At 42.8% G+C, this 26,639-nt stretch overlaps 2 protein-coding genes across 2 annotated transcripts in view; both read left to right on the forward strand.

The window, feature by feature from the left end:
* The first annotated feature begins 305 nt into the window (after positions 1-305).
* LOC112842444 (uncharacterized protein K02A2.6-like) lies at positions 306-7,686 on the forward strand. The gene is made up of 3 exons (XM_025899040.1): positions 306-351; positions 1,090-1,202; positions 7,279-7,686. Exons 1-3 carry the CDS (start codon positions 306-308, stop codon positions 7,684-7,686), a joined length of 567 nt encoding a protein of 188 aa, XP_025754825.1.
* Positions 7,687-11,382: 3,696 nt separating this feature from the next.
* The window catches only part of emilin1a (elastin microfibril interfacer 1a), a 31,166-nt gene continuing 15,909 nt past the window's right edge, over positions 11,383-26,639 (forward strand). Inside the window, exon 1 of the mRNA XM_005449852.4 lies at positions 11,383-11,768. Within this exon, the coding sequence (XP_005449909.1) occupies positions 11,656-11,768 (113 nt within the window). The 5' untranslated portion in view covers positions 11,383-11,655. The remainder of the gene's footprint in view (positions 11,769-26,639) is intronic.

Here is a 26,639-nt window from a genome sequence, read left to right on the forward strand (position 1 = left end):
GGACTGGCACAACGAGGGCACTGGCTTTGACCTCCTGAGGCTGTGTTTGTGTCTCCTCCCAAACTCAAACCAATTATATCTTAATGATGAAAAAGACTAAAACTAACGCTGACACTGCGAAAAACTAAAGTCAAACATTTTCAAACAGCTAAACTGAAACGAGCAAACTCCCGAGAAATGATTAAAGATTAAACTACAACTCTGGGAGCAGATGACCAACTCCTGTAGAAAAGAAACATTAATTTGGAGAAATCTTGAAACCTTAGCAGTGCTTTATATAACAATCTACCCCATAAACATTCAACATGGCTGAAAATAAGGCAAAAGCCTTCGATGGAGCAGAGTTGACATGTTCGCTCTGTGTCTGCGTGGATTCGCTCCGGATACTTGAGTTTCAGGCAATAGTACAAAGACATGCACTTAGTGGGGTTAACTGCTGATTCAGTGGAGTGGCGCCCTCCCCACAGTGTACCCTCCCTCTCTCCATAAGGCTGCTGGGATAAGCTCCGCCCCCCCTGAGTTGGATGGATGGGTTCCATTAAAGGCTCCATCAGCCATCATAGTGAAACATCAGGTGGATCACACCGATTGATTATACATCTTTTGAAAATCAGAACTTTTGGGGGGAAAAACAATGTTTGACGGAGATTATTATTTAAAGCAGGGTCCTGTCATATATCTTTAAAATACCTTGAACGGGTTTCGTGTTGAGTCGTTTCTATTCTTTGAAAAGTAGCAAAATAACTCCTGATTTTTGTAAATACTGGTAAGAGGGTTGGCAGGGAGCTCTGTGCTTTATTTTTTTGCTCAGTGTTAGCAGAAAGATTCGACCACTGTGGCTAAACTCAGCAGGATTAAAGAAATGAAACATAACATTCATCATCCTTGCAATGCTTTCATTCTTTGATCACGGTCCTGAAATCCTGGGAGGATGTCAGCCATCATAAACATGACAGCACTGAAAACTCAACATTATTGAACTTTTGCTGCAGTAAGTGAATGAGGGCCACAACAAGCAGGAATGGATATTTACATGACCTTTATTTGGACCGTGAACACACCATTGCCTGTTATTTCCTCTAAATTTAGCTTTTGACATCTTGACTCTGGACGACAGCGTTCCTAACGATGAAAGCCGGGAGCTCCTGCTCGACCCAAACAGGCTCACGTTCATTTCTATCCTTCGTGTCTCTCTGCCCGAGGTGAGCTTCAGAGATTGGAGACTTTTTGTTGGAGGCTTAGATAAGTTTCGGAAACAGTGGCTCCTACTGTTTGTGTAAAGTCTGGACAACATGAAGAACACTTTGTGTGTGAGTTTGCTTAGTACTACTGTATGTTTGCTGTGCACACAAAGCAGTGTGACATATTAATCCAGCTTGTATTGTGAGTACAAACGGCCTGGGGGGGTATAAACCCTTCAAAGAAATAACCTCAGTCGGCGAGTCCAGAATTTCATAGAAATGCACTCCAGAGTCGCCTCCCCCGAGGTGCCTTTCGGTGCAGCAGAGCATACCACACTAGAAGAGGCATTTTAAAGGTTCCTCCAAAGTGCGAAATAACAACTGGGGGTCTCCCATAATAGTTAAGGCAAACAAAATCCTCTGACCTGCACAAATGTGAAATGCAGGGCAAGACACCAAGAATGTCAACATGGCAGCTGCAAAGCATCAGAAACATGCACCAGTCACAGCCACACACACACAAAGTCTAGATAAAGACTTGAAGGAAGCGGTGGGAGTAGATAAAAACTGAAATGGGCACAATGGGAGCGACAGAAAAGCACAGAATGCACATTTCTCTAAACACACAGCAGCGTGTATACTAGCTGTTTATAGGAACAATGCCTTCATCCACACATGTTGTGTGTTTCTACCACAGTAAGGCTTGTTGTTTGTTTTGTTGTGTATGGCCTAATCTTGCCTATTTATAATGGCAGTGATGCAGTGGTCCCCCCTTCCCACAGGAATGTTAATCTCCCCAAAGAGCTTTGGCCAAGAGTCCAACGGCCCCTGCAGCGAACGCCGCACAGCTCCACGGTCTATCCAAGAACATCCCTGTGCAAGCTTCTTCTGTAAGAAAGATGCAATTAATCTAAAACCACAGGAAAGGAAAAGAAACGTCGTCCAGTCACATTTTTCAAAGGCCGCCTCTCAGTGCAACCACACAAACCGATGAAAGCGCCAGAGATTCCTGTGAAATGAAACAAAATGTGAGGAAGGAAAAAAGAAGAGGCTCATCAGCAACTTTCAGCACACAGAGAAAGGCTGCCACAGCGGCAGATGGCAGAGAGCGTCCAGGCTCTAGGACAGGGTCAATTTGAAAGATAGAAACAGCGTTAGGGTCAGAGAAAGGTCAAGCTTCATGGCCCCTGGAGGGACAAAGTAGCATCAAGATGCTATGTCTATCAGTATGGCTGCACAACAACATATCTGGAAATAATCTCTTTGGATTGGCATGTGTAGAGATGTTGGACGTTCCCAGAAGATGAGTCTTACAGCCCTGTCCACTAGTTCCTACTCAGCTCGGCTTGATTCAACTTGGTTTTTTGGGTTTCCGTTACATGGTACTACCTGGTACCAAGTATGCTTGGAACCAGGCAGGTAGCCAGGGTTCCAAGTGTCCCGAGACGATCCGAAAGTGTGACGTCAATAGACTGCATGCCGACAATGGGGTAGTCAGCGGTGTCCTTCGATGGGTCATGAGCAGTGATGGGAATAACAGCGTTACAAGTAACGGCGTTACTAACGGCGTTGCTTTTTCAGTAACGAGTAATCTAACTCATTACTATTTCTATCGTTACAACGCCGTTACAGTTACTAACACGAAAATGCGTTGCGGTCGCGTTACTATTTTCCAACAGACGGTTGAAGCTGTGTTCACCTTACCGCATCTTATATCAGCTGCACGGAAGTAGCTGTAAGTAATCTGGGCGCTACAGATTTAAGCAGCTGCGCGCTCCCGCGGGCACAGCTCCCACCTTTACTGTCTAAGGACAGCGCTAGCAAGCACTCGCTGCTTATGAGCAGAAAATAAAAAAACAAACCAAAAAACAGCCCGTTCGTGTTGGTGGAAAAATGCACCATGTCGACCAATCAAAAAATGATATGGCAACATGTCATTTGGTTGTTTAGGAAGAGGGGGAAGTTTTAGGAGTGACGGCGAGAGAGAGCAGAAAAAGAGAGAGAGAGTTTTGAGATGTGAGATTTGTGACGTTTAGCGTGTTTGGAGTGTGTAGTTAGTGTGTAGTGTTGTGGATAGTTTTGTGTTGTGTGTCAGAACAATGAGGCGACTGCTGTCTCCAGGTAGAAACAGCAGTGATACACCTGCTGCTGTCAGACCTGCAGGTATCAGGCTGGGATGTTCTCCTTTATAGTGGACAGAAATGATTTTTTTGGAGTGGCACAAATAATTTGTGGCATCTTATTGAAGAACAGCTGATTGTTCTGTAAATAGTTTGAAATGGTTATTTAAAAAAAGGGTAAAAGGTAAATGGATGCAAATAACTTTGTTTGCAAAACTTGTGCATAGGATTTTAAAATTGGAAATTTATATTTGTATTTAAAGTTGTGAAATATGATTCATTAAACATGTTTGTGGTTGTTACAGTAAAAAAACCTTTCTACTTGGATTTTATGTTTTTTGTCTGATTTCAGATCAATTGTGTTAATACAGTATGTCAACATGAAAACATGACTGTAAATTCAGACATGTGAGGTTGTGCTGAAAACAATGACACCAAACAAGGCAAAGCAAATAAGTTTTCAATGGTGAAATGTAGAGGAAACATCAAAAATAGTGAAAAATGGCCGATTATACCCTGGACCCCAGAGGGTTCAACTTTTTTTTAAAAGTAACGCAATAGTTACTTTTCAAGTAATTAATTACTTTTAGAATCTTGTAACTCAGTTTGAAGAAGTAACTAGTAACTATAATTAATTACTTTTTCAAAGTAACTTGCCCAACACTGGTCATGAGCACGTCTTCTTCACGAAATCAAAACCATTTCTGAATGTCAGCGAGGGAAATGGCTGCACAAAGAGCCACACACGGAGCAACGACACATCCATGTCGTCTGTTGTTGTGATTCCTACAATACTCAACCGTGACCTGTTACTTCACTTCCAGTTGTGAATTTTATTTATTTTCTCATTTGATGTTTCTGAATGTAGCAATGGGAATTGCTTTTACCTGTGTGCTCCGCCCGGAGTCTAGAGAGTGTAACACCGGAAGGTGAGAAGAAGAGACTCATGACTGTTTATTAAGCGTATAATAAAAGTTTACCTCGGAGGAGGGAAAGTTCAACCGAGCGTCTTGTGGAGTTTATAGAGAGAACAAGATGAAACATGGCGGCACCGGGGTCTCGAGTGATCCACACCGCGCTTTGATGACAACAGACTGAGCGGACGGTATCGACGCGTCCAGCTAGGCTAGTTAGCCTCGGAGGTGCTAATGGCTCAGGTGAGACAACAGGTGAGACGCTGACGAGAAGAGCGCAGCGGCGGCTACGATGGATGGATTGAAGCCACCTGCACAGTGGAGTATGGATTCAGTGAACCTGTCTAGAGCGTGGAAAACATGGAAAGAAGAGTTTACACTCTACACGGAACTAGCTCTGCTGAGGAAAAGGCGAGAGTGAAGCTGTTTTACTATCTGATCGGGGAACGGGGCAGGGAGCTCTGTGGAACGCTGATCGGAGCTGAGTCAAGAGTAACAGCAAGTGAGCTGATGAGAAAAATAGATGAACACTGTAATCCCAAAGTTAATGAGACTGTCGAGAGATACAGATTTTTTGCACATAATCAGGCTCCTGGAGAAAATATTGACAAATATGTTACGGACCTGAGAATGCTGGCGAGCACCTGCAACTTTGGACAATTAAAAGACTCACTGATCAGAGACAGGATCGTCTGTGGCACGAACAGCTCCAGTTGGAGGGAAAGGTTGCTCAGAGAAGAGATCCTCACATTAGACAGATGTCTAGATATTTGTAGAGCAATGGAGATTTCAAGAGAATACAACAAAACAATAGCAGGACAGGCTGTGGAAGAACTGCATGCAATAAAACAAAAAGAGAGAAAAAGACTGGATAAAGAGATATCATGCAGATTTTGTGGAAGAGCACATGAAAGACTCAAATCGAAATGCCCAGCATATGGAAAAAAAATGCAAAAAATGTGGCAAAGAAAATCATTTTGCTATAGCATGCAGGAGTAAAAGCCGACAGAGTGAAAACGGAAAAAAGGTCCACACGTGACGGAGCAGGACTCGGATTCCTGTGAGGACATAATGACTGTCACAGCTTTGACACAGACTGCAGTAGAAGTGAACCCGATCAAAGAATCAGGCATGAAAAAACGAGAGCAGCTGTTTGCAGGCGTGATGATTGGCAACAGTCTGGTCACGTTTCAAGTTGACTGTGGTGCAACCTGCAAAGTTATTCCCATCAACCTGTTGAACCCGAACATCAAAATGGAGCACACAGACAAGGTTCTTGTGATGTTCAATAAGTCAAGGCTGTGTCCATTAGGAAAATGTAAGGTCAAGCTGACAAACCCAAGAAACAACAAAAAGTACAGAGTCGAGTTCCAAGTGGTAGCGGAGGATTGTAAGACGCCTCTACTTGGGAGAACAGCTAGTGAAGCGATGAAGCTAATACAAGTTAAATATGATAACATCTGTGCATTGGACAGCTCAGTGACAACAGCTCCATCAGAGAAAAACAGATGATTGTTGGAAGAGATAAAGACTGAGTTTCAGGATGTGTTTACAGGCGATGGATGTTTGCAAGGTGAATATGAGCTGGAAATCGACCCAACAGTGCAGCCCGTCAAACTACCAAAACGCAGAGTCCCAGTGTCGATGATGAAACCACTGAAAGGGGAACTGATGAGCCTTGCAGACAGGCAAATAATAGCACCAGTGGAATGTAGTACTGATTGGATCAGTGGGATGGTGACAGTGCAGAAACCAAATGGCAAACCCAGGATATGTATTGACCCGAGACCGCTCAACAAAGCTTTGAGTCATTTCCCGTTACCAACAATAGATGACATCTTGCCAGATGTGTCAGAAGCGAAAGTTTTCACAGTTTGTGACGTGAAACATGGCTTTTGGCATGTGAAGCTTACAGAAGAGTCAAGCCATCTCACAACATTTGGTCGCTTTTGTTGGCTGAGAATGCTGATGGGGATCAGCCCAGTGCCAGAGGTCTTTCAGCGCAAACTGATGCAAGCGTTAGAGAACCTGCCAGGCACATGCATCATTGCTGATGACATCCTGATCACTGGAAAAGGAGAGACAACTGAGTTAGCAGAAATGGATCATGACAGAAACCTGAGACTTTTCCTGGAATGATGCAGAGAGAGGAACATCAAATTGAATGTGGAAAAACTCAAGCTTAGAAGACAGGAAGTACCGTACATCGGACTTCTACTCCCAGCAGAGGGGCTGAGAGCTGACCCAGAGAAGGTACGGGCCATCACAGAGCTGCCAGCACCAACTGACATAAAAGGGGTGCAGAGACTAGTTGGAATGGTCAACTATTTATCAAAGTTCTACAAGCATGTCAGATGACTGTGAGCCTCTCAGACGACTGACACACAGAGACAGCCTATGGGAGTGGACAGACGTGCAGGAAGATGCATTTAAAAGACTGAAAGAAAAACTAACACAAGTCCCAGTTTTGAAATATTACAGCCATGAAGAAGAGCTGACACTGCAGTGTGATGCCAGCGAGACGGGACTGGGAGCAGCTCTGACTCAACATGGAAAACCAGCGGCATTTTCAAGTCGAGCACTGACGCTCACTGAAAGAGGTTATGCACAAATTGAAAAGGAATGTTTAGCTACTGTGTTTGGGATGGAGAAATTCCACCAATATACATATGGTCGTCTTGTGAGAGTGCAATCAGACCACAAGCAACTCGAGAACATTATTAAAAAGCCACTGTTACATGCACCTAAGAGACTGCAAAGGATGTCATTAAGGCTGCAAAATATGACATAAGCATAACATATGTTCCAGGCCGCGACATGCTACTCGCTGATATGCTGAGTAGGGCCTACCTGCAGGACAGCATCAAAAGCCAGACGGAGCTGGAGACAGAATGTGTCAACATGGTGGATTATGTACCTGTTTCAACGGAAAGCATGGACAGAATACGAGCAGGGACAAGAACCGACCACACACTACAAACGCTGATAAAAACAATACAAAAGGGGTGGCCGGCCTGTAAGAAAGATGTACCTGTTGAAATAACCCAGTTCCAATCTTTGCAGGATGGACTGAGCACACAGGATGGATTGGTCTTCAAGGGAGAGAGAGTGGTGATTCCAGAAGCACTCCAGGCAGATATAACACAGCGAATTCACTCAACACACATCGAGACAGAAGGGTGCCTCAGGAGAGCTAGAGACTGCGTCTGCTGGCACGGTATGAACGACCACATCAAAAAGTACGTCGCTACATGTGACATATGTCGGTCTGTGGATGCGAAACAACAGAAAGAGACACTAAAACCACATGAGCCGACCACCAGACCATGGACCAAAGTTGGGACAGATTTATTCAACTTTGAGGGTAGGGACTACCTAACAACTGTTGATTATTACTCCAACTTTTGGGAGATAGATTATCTACCTGATACCAAGTCGAGTACTGTGATTAGGAAACAGGTTTCACAATGAGCACACCCGAAACCCTGGCTGATTAGGTCCCACACCCGCTTTCACACCTTGGCTCATGTGATTAGAGGATCACCAGGGGGTCCTTTGTCCCTCCTTGGGGGGGATACTCCCACTGGGTTTAAATCTGGGACTCTCGGCCATTTGACCTTAGAACTGAAGAAGCTTCTCGGATGAGAGGTGAAACGTCTTCAAGCAACTTAAAGAAGTCCAGACGCTTTTCTTCGCAAACTCCTTTGACTACGATGACCTGGATGACTGAGAACCTTCACAGACATTTTACCTGTGTGCTCCGCCCGGAGTCTAGAGAGTGTAACACCGGAAGGTGAGAAGAAGAGACTCATGACTGTTTATTAAGCGTTTAATAAAAGTTTACCTCGGAGGAGGGAAAGTTCAACCGAGCGTCTTGTGGAGTTTATAGAGAGAACAAAATGAAACACTGAAAATCTTTTTCTCTAAAAGTTTAAAGCCTTGAACCAAGAAAGCCAGCTACATGGTGCCCCATGTCGCCACATCCGGTTTAAACGTACCAGGATGTTGGCAGAGAAAATGGTAAACCTGAGCCTCCAGAGCTAAACTTTACAAATCAGTCTTTTATACTTTACAGGATTCTGGAGGTCCAGTGTGGCCACTGCCACGTTGGCTTTTTGTGCCAGATGTGACCATATTTGGACAAGAGCGTCTAATGCTTAAGTTTCAGCTACAGCTACCTAGCTTGGCTAGCAAGTTGGTTTAGCACCCAAACTAAAGCAAAGCTTTTTGGCCAGTCTACTTAACAAAATGTTATTACATTTATATAGATAACTCCACAAAAATAAAATCTCAGCCAGCTGTAGCCTCTGTGTTAGGCCTAACCTCTGTTAGAACTGGACCTCTTCACCATGTTTGTGCTGTTGGGTCCTTTTTACATCAGCACACATACGGGTGATGGAGACTGGCTTGTTTTTGGAGTCACCCTCTAGTAGCCGTTAGAGAAACTGCAGTTTTTGTCACTTCTAAGCTGACTTAGATTTCTCCTTTGTTAGCATATTGTTGTTAGCATTTAGCTCAGAGCACTAAAAGAGCACATAGCATTACTGTATATTCTTGGACGTATAAGATAAAATAACCAGCGACATTAATTATGGCGATTAAAAAAATGTAGTAAGAGGTTTCTGTGTTACTGTCTCGTTTAGTTTTCTCTGTGAAGGGTAGAGTCCACTGTTAACATGCTGTTTTTTGATGTAAAGAGACTTTAAAAATAATCTGTAGGATAAAAGCTTCCTGAGATACTGTAGCAGGCAAGAGTTTGACTTTTCACTGTTACCGTATGTTATGCACTCCACAGCAAACACTCCACAGTGAGCTTAAGTCTGTTAAAAATGTGCAGTAGATAAGCTGGCAACACCTGTCTCCAGTTGACACGTGGACTTCTTGCACTTTTAAATTCCAACTGGTACTAATTTCATCATCTTAGTACTTGCAATTCAGAAATTGCTACCAATTAATCTTTGTAAAGTTTGGCTTCAGAAAATGAGGCAAGTTAGAGGATTTTGTCTAAAAGCAGCAGGGTGTTACCGTGTCCGTGTCTGTCTGAAAATCGCTTTCTTTAAGATTTATTGTTAACAAAGGGAGGGATGTGGGCAATATTTTGCACGTTCCAACATAATGAAGGTCTTTTTCACAGCGCTCACCCCTTCCCGTCATTTAGTTAGAGTTCAGATTCTTCTTATATCTGGCTTGTGTCACACACCACGTGGTTTGTGAGGCCGCTCATTCATTCTCACTCTTATCACCTCGACTGCAGGCTGGCCTGCATCTCAGACCAGCAACAGGTCATTTGAAAGGTACAGTAGTAATGTTACAGCCTGCAGCAGCAGTTAATGAGCCATGAGCCTTTTGAATAAAGTACAGTGGCGCTACCATTACTAAACACAGGCCACTACTTCCCAATCTGATTAATATGTTCCAGCGTTTCTCTGGCAGGAATTTAGCGAATTGTTTGGCATGGATCTGCGTAGGTCAGGGGTCACTGCGCCGGAAATCCAGATCACAAAGCTAGAACTGGGCATTGGCTAATTTTACAAGCCCAGCAGATGCTTTGCTAACTGTCACTCTGACTTATGAGGATGCTGAGTTGCTTGGTAGAAAACATCAAAAAGGGCAAGCATGTACACACCCGGCTTCCTAACACTGTTGCGTGTATGTCAATGATATATCTGAGTCATGGGCTAGCAGAGTTTATCATTAATTTGCCAACTATCTGTTTATCATCATGCATACAGCTGCAGGTACGGCTGCATGTTCCTGTTGTGGTCTCATGCTCCTCAGCATGCCTGGCTCTGCTCTCAGTGGGGAGTCTGTAACAGTGCAGTTGGGAGAGCTGATCTCATTTGTGGGTTGATGGGAGGGCTGCTGAGCTGGGCATTCTTCTGTGGCAGCAGTGGAGGAGATGCACAGCTTTCAGTGAGTGAAAGAAATAAACCAACAGACCAAGAGAACTCCAGGAAAGAAAACAGCCTCCTACAACCATTCTCACAAAAGTTGCTCATCAGGACACAGAAAATGTTTGAGGCTCTCTGAACATGAACAACCAAACGCAAAAAACAAACCCAGTTTGTCCTTTTTCTCCTTTTGTCTGAATCACCGAGCGTGGACAATTAGAGTTCAGTGAACGTTTCCAAATACATTTGCATGCACTGTAGAAATAAAAATGACTGTTTTTAAACTGCCTTTGGACACTGTGTCACTCACAGGAGAGCTGCTGAGATTGCAGCCGTCTATATTTAACTGTTGGGCATGTTGGCCCAGTTTGGATACGTATAATAGCAGGAAGAGAACTGAAGCAGGAAATGAAGAGCAGCGTAAATCATGGCATGAATAAAAGCTCTCTCTTGGCTCAGAGAGCACAAGAATATCAATGTCTTCTACTACTTGCTGTCTGTGTGGGTTTGTGTGAGTTTGATCGGAGTTGCTCGATGTCATCTGCTTCTCAGACTGAAATCTGACATCAACCTACTATTAAAATCCTTACTTTGAACCCTTTGAGATGAGAGTTAATCGATTTTCAATTCCAGGCTGGCTTAAAAGATGAGACTAAAGGTTTTACAGTTACAGCGTGTAAAATAAAGTAAAATAAGTAACTGGGACAATATCAGGAATAAATAAGCATGTTAAAGCATGTTTCATGCCTCGGAGCCTTGACTTTAGCTCAGTGTGATTTATTTTAACGTGAGCACATATTAAAATAAAGATACTTAGAAATGTGTCCAAACTGACACCTTTTAAAGTACATTTAGAGCCTGGTACAAATACACTTTTGGCCCCGGTGGGCGGTTTTAATAGTTCAGAGTTGTTGTTCTAACTCATCCATCTGGATACCAGAGTTATGGCCATCTTTTATATACAGTTATATTTACCATACGTAATTTTGGCCTGAGAGCAGAGGAGTCTGCTTCTTATTCTGACGATTCTGGTTATAACGTTTATTAAGTTAAAAAAATAACTTTACTCTGTGTACAGCGCTTTGTGACTGTCTGTCTATGAAAAGCGCTTAATAAATAAACTTTACTCGCTAAAAAGATAAAAACACACACTGTGAAAAGCGTCACGCACGTCGACATGAGTACACTTGGGAAGCAGAGTAGAAAGTGAAGTGCACTTCCAGTAAACTGAGTATCAAAGCGAAACAGACAAACGGGGGAGGGTAGAGGGCATACAGGGAGGGAGGGAGCTGGCATGGGGGCTCACTGAGCTCAGCAAACTTGCTTCTCGTTCCTTCACTCTTCAGCGGCAGTCTGCCTCCAGCACGCTCGCAGTTTAGCGTCTGAAATGCACTTGACTGGACTCTGCGGGACTTCTTCATCCTGTGAAGTCATGGCTCTGCGTCTGCATTTACCGACAGTGCGTCACTGAACGGATCCAGCGGGCTTTTTCTTGGAGAGACTTTGGCCCTAAATGACTTTCATTTGTCTTTAACTTACATTGGACTTAATGATGGAGCATTTATTTTACCTGCTTACCTTCTTACTAGCCCGTGCGTGTTCTGGTCTGGGATACGCGGAGTCTACAGTTCCAGCGGGTCAGAGAGCGGCGAGCAGACACAGGTAAGGTCTACCGCGCGTAAAGGTCCTCTCAGGTTGGTACCGGAGACTCGTTCAGTTCAAACCGTTTGTTTACGTAAAAATAGTTTCAAATTAAAGTCTTTGGTGAAAAAAGTTTGCTTTGTTATTTTTTTCTTCTCCAAAGAAAGTTCGAGACCTGTGATTTTTCCCACAGGTCCGTTCATGGATGAAACAGTCTATTAGTCAACAACTGTTTAAAGTTTGCTTGTAGTGTATCTGTTTAAACCATACTAGCATCAGATGAATGGGCCGTTTATAAGACGCTAACACGCGGTCTGAATTCTCATTTTCATATGAAATGCGTTATTGGTGATAAAGTCTCTTACGCAGCAGAAAATCGGGAATAAAACGTGAGTGCGTGAGTGAGTGTGTGAGTGAGTGGGTCGGAGGGTGGGGTGTGATGATTCAGGGGGCCCAGGGCTGGACGGGGCTTATAGGGCTTACAGACATTTACTGTTCCAGATCCCCACGTGAAACATTTTCAGGAGGCCCTGAATCTCTAACAGCACCTCAAGTGTCAGAGGAGGATTTATCATTCTGCCTTGGAGCTTGTTAAGTAGAGGTGAAAGGGCTCACATTGCTCAGGAGTTGTCTGCCATAAAGGATGTGACACAACCAAGGCTGCGAGGGAATGATGTGTATTCCCAGACTGGTTGGCAAATGGTTCCTGGAGGTTGCTGGCTCTGGCTGTCTGAACTGAGTTACAAAGAAGGTGCTGCACAAAAACCTCCTAGGAGTTGCTTTGGTTGTCAACAGGTTGCCACAGTTGCTGCTAGTTTTTATGTTTGTCTGCAAACATTGGCTAACCGCTAATGAGCATAGTAAAAGCTGACAAAGAGCCATGAAGACGGGGCCTTCAGAGTAAAAGTTGTGGCTCAGCATTGCAGCTAGCATGTTTCAGAAGGTGCACCTTACTGCGTTATCTTTAGCCAGAAGTCACCATGTGAGAGGGTGGAATGCTAGGCTATCAGCTAAGGCTAGCAAGCTTGGTTAGAGCAATGCATTTCTGAACAGTACTAGTGCAATACCGTGTATCTCAGTGTTTGTCTTAAGTTACAAATACTAGAATTTCTATTACCAGAACACAACGATGATTGTGTTAAAGGGCACCATCACCTGGAACAAGGTGGTGTATAGTAGGTGGCTGTTGGCTACAGTGTCCACTATAAGCACATCAGTCAACTGAAGCAGCGCTAGCTAGCTTCTTTAGCTTGGATTAACTTTCAAATGGCCGTGGAACTTTTATAAAAGGGAAACTCTCCATAGAGACATTTTTTGTTCTATCCTGTAAACATGCTTTGTAATTCTGTGTTTTTTTAACCTTTCATGTTGGCTTCATTTTTCAGAACTGCTGGTTGCAGCTTGATTTGCACCATTCCTGTTTTGATCCTAAGACGGCTGCTTAGTAGTCACTTGTAAGTCACTGATGGCTACTGGAGTCTCAGCTCAGACCCAGCCAATGATATTGTTAGTGGGCGTTTAATTTTTATTATGCTGTATCCACTCCGTAGGTTGTTATTAGCATGTAATTGATCGCCTGCTTCAGGGGCCCGTGTGTGGACGACCCCCTCAGACGATGCATGTGACTTGTACGGCTGTAAATGGATGAATAAAGAACTGATCTGAATGACTGATGATGTAGGTGTTCGTACGTGTGGGGTTGACGGCACTCACAGGTGGTGTGGGTCTGCCTCGAGGCCTGCACGTGTTTGTAGTTAGTGTGTATGTGTAGGCAGGATAGGCCAAGCTTCTGGGAGCTGAGCTCCTGCAACAGAGGTTTCTATCAGGTTTCTCTGCTGCTGATGCTATCTGTGACCAAAAGCAGCTGTTCACATGCACAGTCAGGTTGAGCTGTAACCACAGACAGGAGGACACAAGCTGGAGATGGAGAACGAGTTGATCGGTCAAGTGGAAGCAAGAGATAGGAAGCTAAAAGAAAAAAAATCAGAAGGAGACAAGAAGGTTTCAAACGTTCTCTGTCTCTGCAGGAGTAGAAAAAGTGGTATAAAAGACTATCTGGAGTGAGACCACGCAAGCAGGCATGACAAAAGAGAGTGAAAGAGTGACAAAAAGGCAGGCAGGGGAGACAAGACAAGAAAAAAGACAGACTGACAGGGGAAGAGGGGGGGTTTGCTTCTTAAAAGCCTTCCTCCTGCTGCAACCAGCAGGCTATGAAGGAGTCACCATGGTTGGCCTGTGACGGACACACACATACACAAAGTGACGTATCAGGAAGAAGAATGCACTGGCCCATGACGGTGCAGTTTGCCCCTCTGACATCTGTTTGAACTCAATTGATCTGTTTTGACAGATGTGTGAAGTATTCCAAAAGCGGCAAAGGCTTTGGAATGAACTGGAGACATCCAGCAGAGGTTTTATTGCGGGATCAGGAGGACCCAGAACTATCTGACACATCTCCTGCCAAAATCTCCGAGCTGCAGATATTGACTGAGGAAGAGCGGAGGAGCAGCGTGTCGGAGATGGATGCAGGTGGACTGCAGACCTGTTTTGGCTCGCTGGTAGTTTGATGGACGAGGCATTAGGTCACCACTGGAGGGTAGCAAGGAGCAGAGACAGAACATGCTTACTGTCTCCGTCTGTTAGTTATCACACTTAGGTTCCCTTATACATGGGTCATAAAGGGAGACAAATGCACTGTACACTTATTCAGACACTGGAGTAATCTGGAGTAAAATGAAATGAATGTGTAACTACCTCCCTGTGGAGCATATGGCTTTGGAATAAGTCGGTTGCCTCTCTCCGTACTCAAAAGTCTAAACTTTTTATTTTGGTGTCGTCAAACATGACACTGAGAACAAAAGTCTTGAATGCGGAGGCCTGATGTTTTTTGGTACTTACTCCTGTGGCTGAACCGAAACATCAGTCGTAAACACTGAGATTTGCTGTCAGTCCTACATAACTGAATGACAAAGGCTTCTTTGTTCCGGCCTTAAGATTTAAGGAGCCACTGAAAAATGAATCAAATGTGAAGTTTCCAAAAGCTTCTTGGCCAAAAGTTACCGGCAGAACCACAAGGCTCTGACTGTTTTCACTTTCTAACCGTCTCACTGTAGTTTTCTGTTTAGAGCGCTCCGCCTGCCTAAATACAGAACGGCTGAGTTCATACCTCTTCTGTTGTTTAAGGAATTATTAAGGAAACAGGAGCAGATTCAGATTGTTCAGCAATGTGGGAGCCGCTCTCCACAGCTTAGTTTCTCTTAATTGCATCTGAGCAAGCAGCGGTTCATTAAGCATCGCAGAAGTTTAAAGGCAGCGTTTGGTGGTTCTAGTCCTCTTTATTTAACATCAGCACATGCAAAACCTAACTGACCACATCTGCATAAATCTAGAGGGAACTAATCCTTAGATTCAACTAAGCATTAGCCCAAAATATCATGTTCACAACTGTTGTTCACCCACATGTCATCCAACACTTTGTGCTCTTCATTTATAAATTATAAACACCTCATAAAGTGCTCACTCAGCCGATCTTAATACACGGTGAGACTAAACAATGAGGGGGTTGAATTTCAGTGCACTCAAGTGCTAAAGTTTGGCTGTGTGGATGGTCATGCCTGCCAGCTGATACAGGCTGAATGATCTCAGCATTCGTGGTAGCTCTTTTTTCTTTTATGACCACCGTGGAGTTCAAATTTGTGGTTTTGAGTGAAATGTCTCAACAGCTTTTGGATGACTTGTGATGAAATTCCAAGCAGAAATTGATGTCCCTCTCAGGGTAAAAAGTAAACAGTGTTGTTAAAGAGACGTTTGCATATGAATTTGCAGAATCGGGGGGCATGGGTGCAGGAAGCTTTCACGTTTCTGTCGTAGTCCATGAATTGCTGACCTGTAACATTTGAGTGAGTTTGTCTGCATGCGGGCAAACGGTCTGTGTGGCTGAAATCCAATCTCAAAATCACCGACTGTACTCAGATATCATTGCTTTGTATCACTTTTTCAAAGCTGATAAGCATCCAACAACAACAACAACAATCTTTATTTATAGAGCACATTTAAAAACCAGCGGTACACCAAAGTGCTTAACATAAGAGACAGAGAAGTAACACGAGTATTATAAGGCCTTAGCAAAGTATCAATATACTCACAGGTCAATGCCACTAATACACAGGGGTAATATAAAATGCATATCAAAATAAAAACATAATAAAAGCACAAGCCATAAAAATATGTATAGGAAAAAATAGAGTAAGTCTAAAAGTCAGGTGCGAGCATTAACAAGCAGGAGAGGCAAGATTAAACAAATAGGTTTTTAACCGTGATTTAAAAGATTGGATGGAATCAGACGCCCGGATCGCAATCGGAAGGTTATTCCACAACTCTGGTGCAGCCAGGGCAAACGCCCGGTCACCTCTAGACTTCAGCCGAGATCTAGGCTGCACCAAGAGTAACTGAGTAGATGATCTTAGTGCTCTGGCAGGAACATACGATTTAAGGAGTTCCTTAAGGTAGCTCGGTGCTGTGTTGTTGGTAATTTTAAACGTAAGCAGCAGTATTTTAAATTGGATACGGTATTTTATGGGTAGCCAATGCAGATCAGCTAGGACAGGAGTGATACGGGCAAACTTCCTAGTTCTGGTCAGAATGCGTGCTGCAGCATTTTGGACCGTCTGCAGTCTATGAAGGAGGGCAGAATGCATCCATAGTGTGAATGGACTCAATGATCTGTACACAGACTAAGAACCTGGCTGATGTGTTGGTTATCTTTATTTAAACCTGGCGGCTGAAAACACAAGACAACACTGACTGTTGTCAGATACTGAACCCCAAATTGTTGTGAATGTGCATAAATCTCGGTGGTTATGTGAACGTAACATGTTGCTTGAATGCTCAAGTAGAGTTTTAGGCCGTTTACCAATATGAAGGACTTTGGGGTAACTGCTGATAGTTTAAATTGAAGACTGTGTTAAATATCATCTCATGTAAGCAGCAGCTAAGAAGCTCTCCAATGAGCTTTCTAGTTTTTAGCATGTTACTATGGTAACATGTGCTAATTTGCACTAAGCATGGCTATTACTTTAACTGCTTTGTTGCAACAGAATTGAAGAACATAATTGTTTGATTTGTCTGACTGGCACAGAAGTGATTAGCATGTCCTCTATTTGTCTTTTTGGCATGTGTTTGTTCAGCTTAGTGTAATATTTCCCTGACAATCACCTATCTGTATGACACATCTACCAGAATTACTCAGAAGGGCGGGGCATAAACTTCATTGTAAATTTAATAGGACTGCACAGTTAGAACGTGTTTAATGTTGCACTATGCAGCCGGCGTGTCAGGCTGGTTTGTCTCCTATTGAACCAAAACTTGGAACACGCCCAAATTCGCTTTATCTGGACGTGATTTTCTGCTTCCTGTTAATTAGGTCAGTATAAAAACATCTCCTTAAATATGCTAATGCCATGTGGGAACAGGGATGCTCTCCAGGCACAGCCTTTGTAACCTAATTACCACAGTTTCAGCGCGCATCGCATATGAGGAAGCCGTCCTTTGTTTACATAAACCTACAGAAAGTTATAAAGACTGGGATTTCTTCCCATCACATCCCCCACACAGCTCAACAGCTGAGACTATGAGCCTCGACTCGGGTCACAGAATAAACGCCATGACAGGACATTTGTACTACAGCTTGGAGAGCTTTACCTTGCTATTCTGGGCAACTGTGATTTCAAGGCTTTGAGCACTTATGCTCTAAATGCGCACGCTTCCATAAATGGCTAAAATTCAAGTGGGTTACCAAAAATCCCCCGCAGACCTCCGAATGCTGACGTGTCTTAGCAATAATATTAAAGCGAATGGCAGCATCCTAGACATTCTCAGTATATCTTGGTGACCGTCAGGCTAAACAATCAGAGAGAAGTTTACATAGTCACGCATGTCCTGGTGTGCGTGCGAGTAAAACGGCGAGTGGAGGGCCTGGAAGTATGCGTGCGTCTGTCTTTTCTGTACATTAGCCTGTCCAAATGGGATCGCTCAAGCATGAGTGAGTGCACTCGAGTCATCCGTGGCAATCCGTGTGCCTTTCACTGTGTGTACAAGGACTTCATAAGGACACTTGGCCTCTGGTTCACAGTTCAAATGCTAGCTTACCCCTTTCAACCCGCTCGTTCAGGTTGCTGTCGAGGCCTCCCCTTGAAGCTAAATGAAAGATTCCTCAACAATAGACGCCGCCGAGGCATTTCTTTGTTTAAGCATTAAACTTCCGCCCACTCGTTCGATGTGAATATTCTACTTTACCCGCACTTTCTCTGTGCAGGTCCCATGCAGTGATGCTGCTGAATATAATGAACCTGGAATGCATGGGTAGAGATGTCAGACCGCAACTTCCTGCTTGGCTGCGAAGTTTCTGTCTGCTGCTTCACAGGGAGGTGAAATTTACTGGGTATTAAAGCAAGGTTCAGGCAGGTGTAAGAGTTTCACTCACGCTGAGTTACAGCTCTGTATATAAAGACAAGACGCATACGTTCAAAGATTCACTGCTCTGTGTCTGCCAGAGAGCTAATGAAGGCATAGTTTGCATGTTTGTGACGGTAGGAGACTGACGACGTGGATGTGAGGATGTGAAAGAGTGAATCCAACATTCAAGGCCAATCTTTTGGTTACTTTCTTGTATTGCAAAGGCACAGCTTTCCCATTCGTTGACTTAAAGCTGCTATACTCATTAACCTTCTGGTAACAATGGCTCACATTACTGTTTACAAGAGAACACTTGTTCATAGCTACAAACTCTAAGCAATTTCCTGATTCATCCTTAGAAATCAGGAACGTCTTAAGGCGGTAAGGCAGCATGTATCATGTTAAAGTGACTTTATACTCCCCATTACTGGTCATTTTAGCACTTTCAGCATTTTGTTTTGGTTTTGTTGTCTGTAGCTTTAGTGCTTTAAGTGAAATTGAACTCAGCTTTCCACAAAAGTCAAAGTTAATTTGTGATTTAACAGCTGGAAGCTTTGAATCCAGGCCCGACTAACTAGTAGTAGTAACTACTGTGCCACCACATGAACTATGAGCTAATCCCCAATAAATGGGTGTTTAAAAAAAGTTGCCAGAGAGAGGCTTAGACATTTTTTTAGTTTTTGAAATGAAGTTAAAAAAAAAAAAAAAGTCCCACCCTTCTTATGTGGATGCTGATTTTCCGCAGAACGTCCAGCAGGTCAACAGGTGATGGAAATTACTGTAGGTGCTGTGAGTTTCACAATCCCAGAACATTTCCAGTGTGCCATCGCTAATCTCTTTATTACAACTGTCAATAAAAACTAATCGGTTCATCACATGACCTCCAAAGAGAAAGCCAAACAATACTGTTCGTGCAATGAACACCTCCAAAGAGCTGCATTTTTATGTCCTCTTATCTGACAGAAGTTCTCTGTTACTGCTGATGGTTCAAAGCTGTGAGAACAAAGTTACACTTGTAAATGTAACAGTGTCTGAGGGAAGGCGCATGGGCGGCTCAGGAGTAAATACGGATACAAATGTGTGGATTTACAGGGTTTTTTAGCTCTATGATAAAAAAAGGTTACATAATGCAATTTAATAAATGGATGTGGATTTTTGAAATGCCTTTTCTGTGTCTCCATTTGGATTACTTCCACATGATCTCAGCCTCAGTTACACCTTCTGCAATTACTGAACCAGCCAGTTTGTCCACTTCCACTTGAAATCTTTCCACTTGCACTGGCACAAGGAAAGCGTCTACAGACTCAGCCTACATAGTGAGTTTCAACTAAAGTTCAGCAGGTTTAACAATGTTTGATTGCACAGCACAATAGCTGTTTGAATATGGATTGAATATCTTTGTACTTTAGCTTTACATTTCTGCCTTTATCTGCTACTATCAGACAAGCATTCTGAAAATACACAGTAGCCATAAACATCCCGAAGCATGTGCAGGAACTGTGGAGCTGATATAGTAAAGGAAATGTTGCTGAATGGGCCCTGATGGGAGGCAGTAGTACAGACCCATACATGGAGACCTGTGCATTTCAAACACGAGTGCTTTAATTCTCAGTTGCCTGTAATAACTCAGATTTTTAGCTTTACAAGCTTCTCCAAAGTCCAAATGTTTTAATGTCATTTATTCTTAGACATGTTTAGAGTTTCGGTCGATGAGTTATGTAGCGGGATGTGAGTATTCGGAAACAATCCAAGTTTTTTAACGCTTTATTAGTTTATTTAAGCAAAGAAAGGAAAGCTTTCTCATCATTAAAATGTATTAACAGCAGTAAAGCGTAAATTATGCTTATTGTAAGCAAACTGTAGAAAAAGGGTTCAATACTGTCAACAGCTGTGCACTTTAATTTGGGAATACAGCAACGTACTGGGATTCATGTGAATACAATCCAACTGGTACAATTTTGGTAAGTGACACACTTTTTTTGTAGCTCTGCCTCTGTATAGCATCACGCTGCATCAAGCAATCAGTCTGCTTCAGTAAGTGTAGACCTTCAGCTCTGATCCAAGGGCATTAAGAAAACGAATGCATGAGCTGTTTATGTCAGCGGGCTGGGATGTGACCAGCATTTTAGGTTTAGTTAGTATTTTTGATTACTCGTGATTTATTAGAGTAATGGTAGGTTCTAGTATGTCTTAGTTGGGTTTAGTTAAAGTTTCATCTATGCTCCCTTGTTTATGTGTTGTTTCCTGTTTCCTGTTTCCTCTCCTTGTGTATTGTTCTGTCTATTGTGCGTTCCATGTCCCGCTGTCAGGCTTGTGTTATCACAGTCTACGTCTCTCCATGTTTCCTGTTTTATTCTGAAAGTCTTGCGTTTCTGTCTAGGCGGGTGAGTTAGCGAAAACAGACGCAGACCTCTCGCTTAAGTTGAACAGTGCCTTTGTTTACAGTGAAGAAAAACCAGTCAACAGTTATCCACAGTGAAAGTCCTTTGAGTGATCCTCTCCTTTTCCCCCCCGTGATGCGTGGTTGTGCGTTAGTGTCCACAAACTCCCGAAGTCTCTCCTTCCTTGTCTCCGTCTCGTTCCTCCTCCTGGGAACAGGCAAACACGATTAGCTTCCCTCCACTAGCTAGCTCTCTCCAAACACTCTATGCTTGAGTCACTACCAGGCTTGGTGCAATACTCCAGCGCTGCCTGTCGCTCAGCCACACCATTAAATAGTCCTGCCAACGATGGTGGATGATTGGCAGCAGCTGGCGAGGAATCAGTCACAGGTGAGGCAGCTCAGAGCGGCAGCGCTTCCGGGTCAGAGGGCTCCCGTTGCCACGCGACCTCGTAACAATCGCAGCGGAGCCGGAGAAAAACAGAGCGAGAGAGAGGAGAACACACACACACAGGCAGGTCGACCGGTCGGTGCACCGTCCGATCCTGACAGTTTCCATGTTCAGTGTGTTTAGTTTCCTGTGGTGTCTTGTTCATTTGTATCAGCTGTGTTTCCCAGGTGTTTGCACTTCACTTGTTAGCCTTCTGTGTCCTCTGTTCATTGTTGGGTCGTCTGTTTACTTCACGTCAGCTCACAGAGTCTTGCTTTCCACTCTTCATGTTCGTGTTCTTGGCATTTTTAGTTTACTTCAAGTTCAAAGTTTGAATGCTCCTGTTCAGTTTACATGTTATGTCTCTCGTCTTAGTCCTCATAGTAAGTTTAGCTGCTCCCAGTTTAGTTTCTAGTTTAGTTTTGCCCCAGTTCGCCTCACCTTTGTTTGGTGGTTTTTTCCCATCAGCCACATAAACAGCTCGCTTTTTGTTAAACCTTAGTTTTCTCTCTCCCGTGTCTGCTTCTGGGTCCACTCCGCAAACACACCGGCCGTGACAGTTTATCAACTGCAGCCATTTTTGCACATTGCCAGTTATTTTCAGCAGCTCAAAAGTAACTGGACAACTGACCAACAAGCTCTGTCATGGCCAAGCAAGACCCGTTACTGTATTGTTTAATGATGAATGAAGAAGATCCTGGAGATTGGAGCTGATTCTGAGTGTTGAACGTATATTTTGGTGGTACTGTCAACTCGAGCTCTCAGTACGAGGTTGAAGGAGATATCAGTGCAAGTGAACATGGCCATCATTAAATCCAAAATAATCCCATGAGTGTAATAGCAAAAACTTTAGGAGTGAACAAATCAACAATCTTTAGTTGGTTACAAAAAACAAGTTCATAGTTGCAAACCGCTGGTTAGACCCAGGAACAGGAAGCACAGGCTAGCCTTCATGGAAAACATGTAAAAGAGCCTACACAGTTGTGTGATATTTAACACTACACAGGAAAAACACAACTTTTTGGAGAGACGAAACAAACGAAACGTAGCAGACAGAAGGAAGAGAAAAATATTGTTGGAGGAAATGCTCTACACTTCAGTCAGAAAATTTTCAACCAAACATTAAAACCATTCCTTCGATTTAAAATTCTGTTAGTTTGTCCAATTACTTTTGACCCTGTGAAAATGGGGCATTATGTATAAAAACATCTGCCAGTGCTGAACAGTTAATGGATTGATTTTGTTAAACGTCTTGAAATAACGCTGACAGTTGGCTCTTCAATCACATCCTAGTTGTATGATTCAAAGTCCACCATCGTGCTGTTCAGAGCAAAACTACAAAAATGTGTCACTGTCCAAATGCTGGCACTGTAAAATTCAAAGCAAGTACTTCAGTAATCTATACGTGACGGTCTTGACGGTGCGTCCACGGAGGAACACGTGTTCCTGCCGTGTTATGTTCTGAGCAGTGATTTTAATGATGATGTAAGTTCACAATAGTAATGTGGGTTTGTGTTTATGAAGAATAAGCAGGTGACACTCAGGATTGCGTCTACCTTTGTACGCCGCGTGTGCTAGTGCTTGTGTAGGAATGCAGTGTGAGTGTAATTGTATTTCACACTTATGGACAAAGATGCCAAGTCTAGTTAGTGGACTTTCATCTGAGGGATTTCTCTGCAGCCGTTTGGATGATTAGGACTTTATTGGATTACTGTTGAGAATGCCTGACTTCATGCTGATTAGCCAGAGAGAACAAAAGGCCAGCGGGTTTGCTGAAAGCTGAAACGTTTCAGATGTGTCATCTATGCAGCAGAGAGCCTGAAAACAGGGACAAACTTCAACAAATCCACCAAAGTCTGCTTTTGGGACAGACACGCACTCACTGCGCTTTACACTTAGACTTCGTCATCATCTGACAAATATAAAGACGGCTCTCATGTATTTCACTGGAGTGAAAATCCCATGATGGAAAGATTGGAAAATGAGCCCACAGCGAGGGCGGTGTGTACACTAAGTGTTTGAAAGCTGCCAGAATTGAGGCAGTTCTGGATGTATATGGATACGAATGCGTGTTTGCACATCTGTGTCTGCTCAGAAGTGAAAAAATGATTGATGGTTACGTTTATTTATATGAGACGCAGCGCCTGTTCTCTGTCAGAGAGAATCGGGCGGGGTGTTGCCAGCTCTAAGCTTTATCTGCTGTCTGTGACGCTGACAGTCAGTAAGGCCAGATAACAGAGTGGCAGCGCTGTCCCACTGAATCCCTGTGACCAAAACAAGTCAGCTAAAGTGCGACAACAGGAGGATGAGCTGCGATGATTAACCTCCGCTGTGAGACTTTAAATGCTCTCCTTTTACTCTTGCTTTGATCAACATGTTAGATTCTCATTTCTCAGTCAGTGTAAGTAAAAGAAACCAACCCCAACAAACCACCACGAAGCATAACGCAGTGCAACGGACCACCAGACCGTGGAAGCTGGTTTGGGGTACAGGGCAGAGTTTTAGTCGGCTTTAAGGTTCTGACAAAGACATTAAACACAATGTAAGTGAGGAAAATGTAATATATTAAAAACACCAATGCACCAGTGCTAGTGGAACAAATCACACGAGTGTCTGTGCTGAATCTGTGGAAACATATAGACACAGCTCCGGTGCTGTTTGGACGAATGGGCGCTCGGCGATTTCAGCCAAATGTCATTCAGTGGTGCTGGATTCAGCGTTGACTCCAGGCTGAACTGAATCCCACCAAAGTTTGAAACCACTTCACATCAGTGTGAGGCAACGTGATACGCTACCAAATAAACCACAAGTTTCTGTGCACGGCTTTATCTGTCATCAGTATTTCATGTGTTATTCCCATAACCCCTGCACTCAAACTCCAGTCTTATTGGTAAAAAGAGAAGTAACCATCACATGTGTCATTAGCCTTTTGCATGAAGGGCCACGAACAGCCCACTTTGATCTGAGTGAGTGAAAACTCCTCTTTCAGTCTAAAATGTTTAACTACACATTTAATCCTTGAGATGTCTTAATATGAGATAAAGAAGTACAATTTCAACAGCACAGCTCAGGGTTTCTGCGGTACCCTCTGTCTGAAACATGCTGTTATAGATGCCTTACTGATTGATCTAACCCGCCACAGGATGAGACAAAGATCGGAGGTCAGAGCAGCTGATTGCTAAGTCAGGTGCTGTGACGTAGCAGCTGTTGGGTTATTTCAGGTTGAATCAACATCTGCACTATTATTTTCTATGGGATCAACTCGATTAACACACAGATACGGACTCTCCAAGAACAAAAGCTTCACAGACCGACACTAAAGATCTAAATAATTAACAAATACTTTTTGTGTTAACTGAAACAAAATGAATTATCCTCATTAAATTTCTCACCCTCCACCTCACATCGAGTCAGAAGGAAACTATGGTTATTATCCACAGAGCTCACTTTCATTAAGCCGCTGCTCTACCAAAACACTGCGCAGGAACACTATAAATAATAATTCAACATCATAACACGCATCAGAGGGAACATTAGTACGCTCCCTTCAGCCAATCCGAAAAGATGTTAATGAGGGGGAATCACAGGCGGATTTAACAGATGTAACCACTGTTTTTAACCCACTCATACATGTCAGTAATAATCTGTCATCACATTAGCCAAGCAAACCGTGGCTGTAGAGTACAGTGGTTTACACATGCACCTAACAGAAGACAGAACAGACACAGGTCAGTTTGTGGGCGGCGTGAGGAGGGAAGCTGTGAAAAAACAAAACTAAAAACAGCCAAATGAGTCACGTAGAGCTATGAACGAGGAAGCACACACCTATTCACTCTGTGACTTTGGCTAGCTTTAATATGAACATCTATTATTGTGGGCAGAAAACATCATTTAAAAAAAGAGAGTAACAAATCTTACAGGCTTAGTTTCCATTTTAAATGAAACTTTAATCACTGTGTGATTTTGAGTAGCATGCTTTAACTTTTCTACTCTTAACAGAAGTTGTTGAAAAGCCTTTTTGTAAGTGTAACAATAACTACTTTAAAGCTTTTAGGATCACAATGAGATGGGTGCCAGTTTGGCTCGGTGCGCTAAGTGGGCGGCCACGTGGCTTACAGCTGAGAGCATCGACCCGCCGCCCTTTACCGCATGTCTTCCCCTCGCTCTGCCCCCGCTCCTGTCCTTTCGTCACTGTTGGACTGAATTTGAACAAAACGTTTGTCTGAGGTGCTTCTTTAAACATCACCTGGACCTCTTTGCTTTCTACAAGAGAAAATTAGTTGTATAAAGCATTTGTATTCTATTTTTATCCTATTGTATATTTTATTCTATTTATTCTACTGTATATAGTATTTTATTTTATTCTGTACAGTTGTGTACAGTATTTTATTCTTATTGTATTCTTATTTTTGCTATATATATAACTTTTGCACTGTCCACTTCCTGCTGTGACAAAACAAATTTCCCACGTGTGGGACTAATAAAGGCTATCTTATCTTATCTTATCTTATCTTATCTTATCTTATCTTATCTTAAAATTATGCTCAACAGTTGTTTTTAATGATTATAATTAAATGAAATGGATGTCTCAGATTCACAACCTTTTTGTATGTTGCAGACCTGATGAGCTGCCGTAGTTCACGATGCTCACACTGCAAACACAGCAGGGGTAATTGTTAAAGTCTGATGTATTAAGTTCACCATGTGACAAATGTAATTATTAGTTATTTCCAAAACTGTGAATAGCTTAAAGGTGTTGCTTGTTGCTGTTGTTATTTAGCTTTAAAACAGGCTCCAGTAATAATAGTCTGCGTATGTCAAGAAGACAATGTCATAACCAATTTGTTGTCATTTGAACCACCAAACAGAAAACCAAAGGCCATTTTCAGTGATGTCCTCTACAGTTGTCACTTTGCTCGACTCTGTGTGGAAATGATCTCAGCGTTCGTCTGTGGCTTTCAGGCTTTGGTGTCGTACCGCGATCATGTTGATGGTGTCGGGTTTCAATCGTACTTGCGTATTTGCAAATGTCCCGAACCAGAAAAGTTCCCCGGGAAGCAGATTTTATTCTCCAGAACTTTGGGAAAGCCTTGTGAGAATTGAGGCAAATGAACATTTGCTTTCTTTAAATAAAAAAGCTCCAACAATATGTAAAGTTTTTGTGACATTGGTAAGTTGTGGCATCAGACTAGATTCCATCCATCTGTAGCATATGTTGGTATATGTTAGTATATGTTAGCATATGTTGGTATATGTTGGTATATGTTAGCATATGTTGGTATATGTTAGTATATGTTAGCATATGTTGGTATATGTTGGTATATGTTAGTATATGTTGGTATATGTTGGTATATGTTGGTATATGTTAGTATATGTTGGTATATGTTGGTATATGTTAGCATATGTTGGTATATGTTGGTATATGTTAGTATATGTTGGTATATGTTAGCATATGTTAGTATATGTTGGTATATGTTAGTATATGTTAGCATATGTTAGCATATGTTAGCATATGTTGGTATATGTTGGTATATGTTGGTATATGTTAGTATATGTTAGTATATGTTGGTATATGTTAGTATATGTTTGTATATGTTGGTATATGTTAGTATATGTTAGCATATGTTGG

Source organism: Oreochromis niloticus, linkage group LG15 (assembly GCF_001858045.2).
Source record: "Oreochromis niloticus isolate F11D_XX linkage group LG15, O_niloticus_UMD_NMBU, whole genome shotgun sequence".
NCBI classification, from domain to species: domain Eukaryota; kingdom Metazoa; phylum Chordata; class Actinopteri; order Cichliformes; family Cichlidae; genus Oreochromis; species Oreochromis niloticus.